The sequence below is a fragment of the Poecilia reticulata genome, chromosome 11 (assembly GCF_904066995.2).
Source record: "Poecilia reticulata chromosome 11, P_reticulata-male-v2, whole genome shotgun sequence".
NCBI classification, from domain to species: Eukaryota; Metazoa; Chordata; class Actinopteri; order Cyprinodontiformes; family Poeciliidae; genus Poecilia; species Poecilia reticulata.
In genome coordinates, this window is record NC_088840.1 from 6,755,350 (window position 1) to 6,767,730 (window position 12,381).

Here is a 12,381-nt window from a genome sequence, read left to right on the forward strand (position 1 = left end):
AGAACTGTGGATGAAACAGGAAAAGTCACGCCACCAGTTTGGTATTATTCCAGAAAATTAATCAATTATTATCCATATATTCTGAAATGCTTTTGTGACACATTTTTCAGCTATATGCTCCAGCCCTAATTTAAATATATATTAGCGGTTAGCTTAATTAGCATTACGACTTAAAAAAAAAAAAAATCTGTATTCCTACTGTATGCAGATCTTTTTTTTCTTTTTTAAGCGACAAAAAAGTTGCCAAACTTTCCAAATCTAGCACGCTTCATGATTTGATTGAAAGTTAAAAAACAAACAAACAAACAAACAGAACAACATTAAACTTTCTTGTTGTCTCCTAGATTCTCATTCTCTCTCTCAGTAGCAATCTGAATACCTCTGTCATCCCGAAAATGGTTAATGGAGTTTACTTCTCTCTATAAGATCTATAACTAGATCTTATAGAGAGTGTTATACCAAAAGAGTGTTATCATGGTGCTCATGTAGTGCTTCAGTACCTTTGATTGAAAAAATACTGACCAGCTGTTTATAGCTGCTATTGGCAGCAGCATAGAAGACCAACACTGACACGGATTCAGCTCTCTGCGTACGTTGGGCAGATTACTGTCGCAAAACGTCCCAGAAAAAGGATGATGTTGAGAGTAACACATCAGAGACGGTCTTGACTCAGATGTCTAAGAATAGGCAAAAGAGGAGAGAGTCTTGGTGAGGCAGAATGTCACAGAGACACATGGGCGGACACGTCCCGTCCGGCTCATCAGTCACATTAACCAGACGTCTGCTCTGTCTGAAGGACAAAATTCGTGTTCCTGTCTGCTGAAGCTCGGATGGGAGATAATCACTTTAGGGAATGCTGTGTCTGGGTGCAGCAGTTACTTAAGCAGGTTTTCACTTATTGAATATCTCCTCAACTTAAGCCCAGGATTACAATTCACACCACAACGCCCATGAGATCACCCAGTTTGAGATTTATAGGGTGACTGTTAGCTGTGCTGGGTATCCCTGCCAGATTATTACTATTTATATATATATTTTGCCATTATTTTCCATATTTGCTCCAGATATCTTTGCATGGAAATGATATCAGTTCTTTTGTGTGCCAGGAGATTTTCACAAGAAAGTGCTGCTGTGTTTGGAAGAAAGGAACTGAGTGAAGGTTCAGCTGCTAATGGGTGATTCATTACACAGTAGCAAATGAGTAAGATTAGCAGTCTGAGAAGCCAAGCTGAGGTTATTACATTTACATTCAGGGTTTTTATTTTATTAACAGTTTGCTTGCTTTGATAAAAACTACTTAATTTAAAATTCCCTCACTGGTGAGAATTTTAGAGTTTGTGTGTTGAACGTGGTAATGGCTCATTAAGGTAAATTATAATTAATCCATGAATGGTTTTGTGTTATTGGTATCAATGACAGTGTTGGGTTGTTCAATGATTCACCAGACATTTATAGTAATGGAAATAGAATGAGATAGCATAGAAATATCAGCAGCAAAGGCAAATGGAGGCATGCAAATTTACACAAAAGCAAAAATATTAATACAGAAAGAATCAGAGACTGTACAGGATCCAAGAAAAAATTACTAAAATTAATCAGCCCAAATACGGTGCTTGAGACTGTTATATGTTTATTGTGTTTTTGTCAGCTGCTTGAGGATTTAAATATGCTAATAAAAAAAAACACAGTTAAGAAAGTCTGCATTTCCATGTTAAAATTTCAACAGCATAAAATGATTTTAAAATGGGAAGTATCATGTAAAATTTACTTTTTGAGCTTTTACATCATGTTACAATGTCAGTCCCTCATCAAAAACATGCCTGGAGAGTTGCTTAGATTCTTTCATGCATGTTTGAGAAATCAATCTCCTATAGCAATCATTCAGCTGTGTAAAATGTCTGGGTGGACCTAGCGCTGCCTTCGAGGACGAAGCTCCTCCTCAGAGTCATCACTCAGCCCCTTCAGATTACCCGGCGGCAATTACAAAACGCCTGGTGAAATGAGCTCATTACACGAGCTACTTCTCAACGCTGGTAAACTCTCTGTTAAAGGGTTAATAGAGGATGAAAGGACTTCCTGCAGGCGGAGTTCCAGAAAGAGTAGGAGTTTTTAAAGAAACGGAGGGCATTAAATTGCAAAGTCAAATTTCTTCCAAGTCATTTTTGATGTAACATAGTTACTTGATTGCGCTACAAAACGTGCATTGTACAATGCAAACTGTAGAAAAAACTCCAGCTTCTACTTCTTGTGCATTTTAATTCATGATATTGCAGCAGGTAAATTAGATAAACTTTTTGCAGATTTCAACATGGTTTGTGAATTCCATTCCAGGCCATATTCTGGTCCTGTTTTATTGTTCCCAAGTTTTTCTAAATAATGTGGGACGAAAATAATTTTCGTCCCACAACCAAATAATGGTGAACAGCTTGTAAGGAGTAATTTAACTGGAAAAAAAAATACAAGAAAACAACTTGGAAAAACACAAATGAACACAAAATGACTAGTTAGTTGCCTTTTGCCGTATGTGATGTCACCACCAGAACAATGTGTTCATTGATTATTGTTAGCTGTCTGCAGATTTAAAGATGCTAACCAATTATGCAATGTTTTCCATTGCATAATTGAGGTTTAACAGCAAAATAACTACACAAGTACAAAGAAATGGCCATGGTCTGTTGTTCAAACTATATCTTAAGGGTTTTTTTTTTAATTGATTTTGCTAAAAAAAAAAAAAAAGAAAAAAGAGAGAGAGTCAATTTTGAAGCTTTAAATGTACATGTAAACTCGGCCGTTTTATGTTGGTGACTGTGTAGTGTTAGAGTACAGAAAGAGCTAGGAGGCCCGTCTTTATTTCCTTCTGTTGTTTCTGGCCTCTCTTTCTCCCACTGCAGCCGTTTCTCCGGCTGTTCACACTCAGCTTTGTCTTTTCCAAGTGTGTAAGTGAAAAAGACAATAAATTGTGACGTAACCCAGCTGCATGTGTTTTTAAGCGCAGATCTCCAGATTACAATTAGACGGCATCTGCTTTGTCCCAAAGTAATCTGCCCTGAAGGGGTGGGAAAAAAAACAAAACATGTTTGGCTCATGGAGAGAGGAAAAAAAGGAACAGTAATGTTTTCTTTAATTCTTCTTCAACTCTAAGCTTTTTTTTAATTCTTTCTTTCTTCTGTTTTTCTTTAGGATTTCGGAGAAATGAGGAGATGAGAGCAATGGAAGTGCTCCCCATCCTCAAAGAGAAAGTTGCTTTTCTGTCCGGTAAGATTTTCTTTTCAATTTTTTTTTACTCCCCGCACGCACGCACGCACGCACGCACGCACGCACGCACACACACATCTCCAAACCCCAGCTGTCTGTTCAGGGCATATCAAAGTGTGTTTAAAGTAGGCTGCAGAGACCCATCACACACAGGTAGCTGGTATTAAGCTGTAGATGCTCTACGGTCCGTCTCTTTAAGTGCTTCAGCTCTCTCTCTCACAGACACACACACACGTACCCACACACACAGTGTGGACATAATAAGCTGCTCACTCTGCCTGTTAAAACTCAGGAGAGGGGAGGTGGGAGAGGGGTAAGTCCGAGGCCCAAACACTTAGCCCCTGACCTATCTTCAAACACTTTGATGCATACACACACACACACTACCCTCAGAACACACACTGACTGGCGTACATTGTATAACCAGTGTCAACAGGACTGCAAAACAAAGAGCTGCAGCTGCCCGTGTCTTCTCTTGGCTTCGTCTAACACACACATACACACACACATCCTAAAACTCACACAGACAGCTTGAGTTGTGCCAGAGAAAATTTGCAGCAGGTCCCCCCAAAATAAAAACGTCCAGCAGGATTCTTTGTACTGCACGCGAAAATATTATCCTTCCTATGTTTGGGTATAAAGGAATAACACTCATGCAGATTGCATCCATACCAGTGTAGAAGGTGCGTGCGTGTGTGTGTGCGCGCGCCGATTCCTCTTTTGGTCCCTGTCGTGCATGTGCTGCAAAGGTCACAGGTAGAAGCACAACGATGAGGACAATGACTCAGATGAAATAATACTGAGGTGGCTAGAGGGAGATACAGAACAGCGTTGCTATGGAGATGACTTGCCGTCGGCCAGCGCATCCCAGGGTAGACGCTCGCGGAGTAATTGACTTTGAAATGGACGAGAGAGATAGAGAGGGAGGCAGAGGAGAAGCTAATGGTGAAGAGGGAGAGTAAATGAACTAAGCTTATTATCCTGAGTCTCCCTCCTCCTCCACCTTTTTTAAATCGCCCATGCTGCCTGTCAGTTGTGTTTGTATTAAACTACATGAGCGTTTGATTTATTGATTTATTTTTTTTCTGGGGTTGCGCAGACGGGCGCAAGACAACAAGACCAAACCGACCAATTTGTGGGCCGAGCGCAGTCGGCCCATGTTTGCAAGTTTCGACATGAGTGTCTGTTCATCTCCAAAAGATCTGGAGCGAACTATTATTTCAACCAGATGAGCTTCAGGCTAAAAACACAATGACAAACGGTGGAAAAAAAAAAATCATAATCGCAGGCAAAGACTGAGGCCAGAAGACTCTTAGGCTGAAATTGTCTTATTTTTTATACGGTTTTTTAATGCAAATTGTGGCTTATTTAAATGGGCTTATGATTTAATTTCTGCTGATTTATTTGTAATTTGCTGACAGCATCTCTTTGTGCCGTATTTTTGCTTTACAGACATTCACTATTGCAAAAAGACACATTACTTAACATCTAGCATTTTTACTGCATCTAAGGTTGTACACCAATATGTGTTTAGAGTCTTTTTTTTTTTTTTGAAAAGCAACTTTGTGAAATTATTATACATTTTTAATGTTATCTGTATCACATGATCACAGTTAGTATTAAGGATGACCAGGCAGTGCTGGTAAAGAGAAATCTTTATCCGGTTATGTTTATGCAGCATTAGTGGAGATCCGTACAGACAGCCATGGAAACCACATTTTTGCTATTGATTTTTCTTTGGTTTTGGATCAGAGAAGGCCCACAGTTTGTGATTTTCAACATCTTTAAGACAGTATGTTGGCTGAACTAACAGCATGTCCTCGGTGATGTATATAAACATTCGTATTGAAACAAGGTAACAATATCAGGAAAGCAACAAAAAACCTCGGTCGTGTTACTAATTCCATCATTATTTTAGATCATTTCCTCCCACACTGACAACATAATGAGCTAAGCTAGCTCTGGGTCAGCAACCAGCTTGAAAGCAGATTTTTCAGTGGTATTGTGATAGGCATGGGCTTTATTTCTGGTGTGAAGGGATACCAAGGTTTTAATATGTTCAGTTTTCAAAGCTTTTCATGCTATTCCCACATTTTAAAGTTATTTTAACTGGATATCGGAGGAAGTGCAGCGAGAAAATCAGTTCGGAGTTTACTTTTTGAGTATTTATTTAAATTGTTGGGGTATTAACAGCATTATATGGAATTATTGACAAGTGTCCGAGGTAATTAATACCTTCTGAACCAGGTGTGTTGGAGCAGAGACACATTTGAAGAAGTAACTGTGGTAAGAAAGAACTGTGGGTCCTAACGAGTCATTAAAAATATTATAAACATGTTGACATTTTTTAACTATACTCAAATATAGTATAGTTATACTATATTTAATGTTCGTAAATTTTAGCATTTAAAAATGTTTCTGTTTGCTAGCTACTAGCTCTGAAATTAGCTTGCTAACAATGTTTAGCCAGTAGGACATCAAGTATCTGTTTAGAATAGTTATTTTTGCCATTTGCTCTTTCACATTAAAGTGCCCTCCATTAGTTATTGCTTTAGGCCATACTTTTTTGCTTAGCATTTTTTTTATTGTGTTTCTTTTGTCTGGGCTAGCGTGTTAGCTAGCAAGCTAGCTGACAGGAACTTTTAGCCTGCAGCGTTGGTAAACAGGTTGGCACAGATTTTACTGGGGAGTTTATATAGCCTGTTTTATTTATTTTTCAGTTAATTCCACTTATTCCCAGTAAATTAACTACATTAATTAATCTCTGCTGTGTTTCTTTTATTTCACCTTAGATTAAATACACACACAATGAGATTGTGTATGAGATTGTCATAGCATCACAGTAAAGCAGTACTTTTGAATAAAACACTATAAAATAGTTTTAACTAATACAGAAAAGCAATGCTTGGTCTAGTGGCTGGTAGAATCATATTACGAAATTCACATTTATATTGATTTTATCTGTTACATTGTTTTTGATACATTGATTTAAGGACAAATATCAAATGAAAGTTTAATTAAGCTGCTATTTTCAAGGGCAAAAGATGAAAAATCAGGTGTAGTTATAATACCTGTGCTTATGTTTCTGTTGCCTCAGGTGGAAGAGACCGACGTGGTGGTCCGGTGTTAACATTTCCATCACGAAGTAACCACGACAGAATACGAGCAGATGACCTGAGGAGACTGATCGCCTACCTCGCCTGCATCCCCAGGTTAGATATTCATTACCTGCCTATCCGTTTTCTTACTTTTTTTTAAATTTTTTTTACTTTTTTTATGTTAAAAATAAACTTAAAAGATACAAACAATCAAAGAAAGTGGATGTTGCGTGTGGTGTAGAGACAAACACGTGACGAGGTTGAGATGAACATGTGAGCAGCAAAGCAGGAGCGGTTAGATAACTGCAGCTTCTCCGCTCCCAGAAGTCATTTTTATGGAAGCGGGGATGCTGAGACAGTGGCGGGAAAAGCCTGAGCTGAGAGCAGGGACACGTACCAGATATCTGATGACAACAAGAAGGAAAGCGGTATCACCAGAGAGAGGAGGGCAGGGGAGGGGAGCGAAGCGGAGAAGGAATTAAAACGGACAGCGGCGGAGCGCGCATGCGTGAGAAAGTGTGTGCAAGCGAGGGAGAGAGAGAGAGTGTATGTGTGTGTGTGAAAGCAAAACAAAGTGTCGCAGTAACTGAGGCGGTGCAGCAGGGAACAGTAGTTGCTGTGGACAAGGAGCTCCTCACCTCCCAGGTAAAACGTCAGTCATCCTTACCTCTGTACTCTTCTTTTTCCTTTAAATTTAATCCTCCTTTCCATGTTCTCCTCCTGCTCTGACTGCTCAGCCAGCTGTCAGCCCTGTATCTTACTGCTTCATATTTCTTGCACATTCTGTACTTCCCTGTAAGCGTGCTCTCTTTTCCATCTAGTCATAGAGAAATATCTGTATTTATAGCGTGCGTGCTCAGGTGACTGAATAGTTCTAATTTTGTAAAGGTAGCCTCTGCACACAACTGTTGTCTGACAAACTGCTACGCTGACAGAAGATGATGATTAGAGAGGGAAAGATGCAATGATTTTTTTTGCAATGAAATGCCATTCCTGCGTTTTGCAAATTGTGCTGAATTATTGCAAGCGCGTTTTAGCGACAGAAAGGAGTCCTGTTGTAAATTACGTTGGGAAAGATTGATGAATATCTCTGCAACTAAACCATTTGTTTTCAAAATCCCTCAACTTCGCCGTTTGTCTTTGGGGATTTATTTATTTTTTATTAAGACATTTGAAGCTGTTTTTAATTTCCGAGTTGCGTCCAAGATGCAAACGATACAGGGGAAAGAAGCTGCTCAAATGTCCTGATGTGTGTTTATGTCTCAAAGTGCACGTTTTTGACTCATTTGTCACAGGTTCATGTGCTTTATAACGTGTGGGCGGGACGTGTGGGATGTGCATTTGCCGCGTAGGCTTCTCACCGTAGAGAAAATGCGTCATTTCACTGTTTGTTCTAATTGTACTTAACCGTCTTTCCCCCCTTTTTCTTTTCCAATTCCATCGCCTTTCTCCCTTCTATCCTCCCTCTCTCATCCTTTCCCACGCCCGCCATGTGTCTCCTCTCGCTCTCTCTGGATTATGCTCTTCAATCTCTCCGCCCCTCCCACCTCCCCGTTACTACTCTTTAATTCCTCTGGCTAACCTCCGTCGCTGTCCTCCGCTCCCAGTGAGGAGGTGTGTAAACATGGCTTCACAGTCATTGTTGATATGCGTGGCTCCAAGTGGGACAGCATCAAGCCTCTGCTGAAGATCTTGCAAGAGTCGTTTCCGTCGTGCATCCACGTCGCCCTCATCATCAAACCGGACAACTTCTGGCAGAAGCAGAGGACCAACTTCGGCAGCTCCAAGTTTGAGTTTGAGGTGAGAGGAAAATCTTTAAAGAGACTTTTTATGACAACAAAAGACAGGACAGAAACGTACGTGTGATTAATTTACGAGGACGCTGCATGGTCCTACGCTGATAGAAGTGTTGTGACTCTACGAATTCATCATTCTGAATCCCGTTTGCTGTCAGCTGAGCTGTGGTATCATCCACTGTAGCCGTTGCCCTGTGCTCAGCTGCTCATTGTCAGAACATTTTGTTATTTTCGGCTCCTCACTGCTTTGGATGCAGACATCATCAGCCAGGGGAAAAAATGTCATCATATTCAACAGACTACACAAACAAGCATGCGTGATGCTGTCAGTCATGTGTTAAACTGATTTTCACTGCTCGTTTAGAGACGTAGTATGAGATGGAGAATATTTGCTTGCTCAGTTTCCAGACTTTAGATTCTGAAAGGTTTTGGGATACTGATGAAATTTTTTACTCTGCTCAGATTTCTCCTTAAGAATAAGAATATGAGAAGAGATAAGAACACAACCGAAACCATTTTCTTATAGCTTTATTGCTGTGATTGCTTATTAAGTTAAATTATTAGATTTTATATTGGGTGCTAATCACAACTAGCATGACAAAAAAAAAAAAAACAGAAGTTGCAATGATTGTTGTTTGGAAGCATGTAGACCTTTACCTAAAATGTCCAAAAGTTTTCAAACATGTTCACGTCCAGCGTGTTCAGTAAGCGTAAGCTCAAAAAACAATACAGGGCAGCTTCTGCTGAAAGTCTGGCTCTCTCTCACTTTTCACAGCCCAGACAACTGTAATACATGTGTCCAAGAAATCTTTTGGAAAATATAACGTTCTTTGAAATACCATCTTTCATATCTGAGCTTCCATTGACTTCACCTAGACCTCACCTTTACAAAAACTGGCAAACTTTTTTTTTTTATTTTATTTTTTTATTTATTTATTTTTTTTTTTACGGCGTCCATATTGAACAGGGCTGTTTTTAGGAAGACCTAAAAACAGTTCTTACAGTGCATAAGAATGCACTGTAAGAACTACCAGGTGGATCGACTACGATTTTTCAGACTGGGTATGCGTTGGCAGCACAAAACCAAATATGCCAATGTGTTACTAGTCTGAAAATCAGGTGATTTCTTTGAATTCTTTGGTAGTTTTAATCGTGTACTACTAAGCAAAAACTTTACATTCCAGTTAATCTCCCCTCCTTGCTTACTGCAATGTACAGCTGTGAAACGTAGACTGGTAACAGCTCAATGATTTCTTGTTGAATTCTTGTCCATTTCTTTGTGGAAATGTTTGACCAAAGCATTGTGAGTGAATTGAGCGATGTAGAAACGACTTCGATCGCTCACATGCTCATTTGCAAGCAGGTTCAATGTAGTCTGATGACATTACATTGATTTATTTTGAAAGGAGGAGTAGCCTGCGGCAGGGCTGCACTGTCAAAGCCACATGATCATTGATTGTATATGCTGCTACACGCGCAAAGGAATAATTACTTCTGCTGGTTTCTTTCCCTTAATATGAACAATTTGATAAAATGTCCATATTTATTAAGCAGCAAGAAGTTTTATTTTAATGCAGTAAATATTATACTGTAGGTAAAATAGACCTAACCTATTTACTAGCACCTTAATGGGGATTTTAAATTGATTCAACAAATAACAATAAGACCAGCAGCACATCATTTTGACATAACAACCTCAGTCAACTCAGTAAGAATAATTTAGCTGCTTGCTTAAAAATAAAACATTTCTATTAGGAATGAGGCACAGTGAGATTTTCCTATCATGGTAACGTGAAGTAAATATTAACAGGTTTTTTGCAGTATTCATGTAAAAAAAATAAAATAAAAACAAGTTCAACAGGACCATTTTAGGTGTGCACTGATAAATTGGCCCCGATTTCCTTAATTTTGAGCAATTAACCAATACTTACATGAGAAACTGATTTTCTCCACCAATTTTATCTGCAGAGGTCTGAAGTCAGCCACTGTTTCCTTTTGCTCTGCCTTTTGCTCAGTGACTTTTCAAACCTAAAAATATCAACCAAAACCGAAATTGACTTTTTAAAGATCTGCGATCGGCCAGAAAACTGCAATTGTTTCACCCCATAATTTAAACATTCCTACATGTTGATTATTACAGTTTTAATATTATTACTAATATTTATGCGTTATTATTTTTGATGTATACATGCAAGGCAAAAATGAAGAACACATTTCCACTAAATTTGGTGTTTTCCAGGTAAACTTTTATGATTATTAGTCAACCAGAAAGCTGAGCTGGTGGCAGCAGCAGTAGCAGCATCTTAGCAGATGCTAGCTATCCAGACACGTCGCTCATTGCTTTGCCAATTGTACTTTTACAGCTGCATTAAGACTGTGTTCTCCTTTAGTTTCCAAACCATTGCTATTCTTTGTTGTTGTTTTTTTAGCAAGTGGGAATATTTCCAAAGCAATTCATCTACCTTTATTTGTAAGTGAGGAAAACGTTTTAGTAGCCTTCTTTCAGCTAGCTTAGCATTGTGTTCCTTGTACCAGTGAGTTAATGAGGTAACCTGACCACCTGCAGTGAATGTGGTGGCATCGGTGTGTTTTCTTTCTGTGCAGTTCAAGCTTCTTTGCTTCTTTACTTGAGGACAACAGTGCATCTGAGCATTGTTTGGCCTCCACAAGCTATCTCTTGGTCTCCATGGTTCTCCGGCCATGTGTGCGGGGGTGTTGTGTGGAGGTGGCTTAGCAGAAACACAGAGGCAACGAAGCCAAAGAAGGAAACGTGTACCTCTGAAATTAATTCTTTAATGTCTCCTTGCTGGGAGAATTTAGTGCTTTTTTTTTTTAAAGGTTGAGAAACATGTTCCATTCAGAGGAACTCATTTAATAACGGAGAGAGTTCAGGTTTTTTTGACTGCATAACAGAGATTTGTGCTTGATTAAGAAGCTGCCATTAATATTAATGTGAATCTTTCATTCCTGGAAACAAAATACATTTGTTGTATTTGAGTTAAAAACAAGTTTTGACTTATCAAACGGCTAACCTCAACTTTCATCTCTGTACCAGACGGTCATGGTGTCGCTTGAAGGTTTGACGAAGGTTGTGGACCCCTCCCAACTGACAGCTGACTTTGACGGCAGCCTGGACTACAACCACGAAGAATGGATAGAGGTGAGACAGACTACCACACTAAAAACCCCAAAGGAACACAACTGTGTCAGATGGTGAATTTGGGCAATTAACTGGGTTTGGTTTGACCAGGTGCGAGTCGCGTTCGAGGAGTTCTCTGGTCACGCCACCCAGATGTTGACTCGACTGGAAGAGATGCAGGAAACTGTGTCAAGGAAAGACTTCCCCCAAGACCTGGAGGGGGCGAGGCGGATGATAGAGGAGCATGCTGCGCTGAAGAAGAAGATCATAAAAGCTCCAATAGAGGAGCTTGACACCGAGGGCCAGAGGTAAATAGATTTAATCAATGTGAAGCAGAATGCATAAACCTAAATGTACAAATCTAACATGCAACAGCTTTTGGAAAATCACTTGAACACTAGAGCTCTCTTAGATGAGAGCCATGAGTTGTCTTATGTTTTTTTTCCCTTTCTAAAATACTGTACTTGAAAGAATTATCTGCAAAACAGTCTGTGAAATTTCACAAGTTGAAAATAGAAACTTGAAGACTAGGATGCTGTTGTTGCAGTGCGTTCCTGAGAGTGTCCAAAGAGTGTGAAGAATACTTTATAAAATTATCCTTGGACAGAGGCTGGTAAAAGAATGATCTTGTTTGTTCTTTGATTAAAAAAAAGCATAGTTTAAAATGAGAAATGTGCTAAAATCATCCAAGTATTTTTAAGGGTGCGTTTACATCAGCCCTGCTTAACCTTTTTTAGTTGGACTTTAGTTTGTTTGCCTGGAAAGTCTGGTTCGTTAGAGAAGTGTGAATGTATAATCGAACTCTGATGCAGGCCAATAGTTGAACTTTGGTCTGCCCACAAAACGAGGTCTATGTTGGATTGAAGAGAACTCTAGTGCGGTTCGAATGCGTATGTGAACGCAAATGGAACCGGAGACCACTCCAAAAGCAGGAAGTGGACAGTAGCACCTGGCATTCTGGGTAAATACAAGCAAAACAAATGCAAATACCCAAAGACAGAAGACAAATCTTTCCCCTGCTAAAATCGGACACCACTCCAATTTTAATTACATTTTGTGAAGAAGGAAGTTGCGCTCAGTGTTTTGTTCCGAG

General features: G+C 39.4%; 1 protein-coding gene across 4 annotated transcripts in view; it reads left to right on the top strand.

Moving 5' to 3' along the window:
* The window catches only part of LOC103472073 (triple functional domain protein), a 79,448-nt gene that overhangs the window by 25,690 nt on the left and 41,377 nt on the right, over positions 1–12,381 (top strand). For all 4 annotated transcript variants that reach the window (XM_081612147.1, XM_008421446.3, XM_081612149.1 and 1 more), the window contains 5 exons: positions 3,181–3,255; positions 6,353–6,467; positions 7,961–8,153; positions 11,205–11,309; positions 11,400–11,596. In XM_081612147.1, the coding sequence (XP_081468273.1) occupies positions 3,181–3,255; positions 6,353–6,467; positions 7,961–8,153; positions 11,205–11,309; positions 11,400–11,596 (685 nt within the window). The remainder of the gene's footprint in view (positions 1–3,180; positions 3,256–6,352; positions 6,468–7,960; positions 8,154–11,204; positions 11,310–11,399; positions 11,597–12,381) is intronic.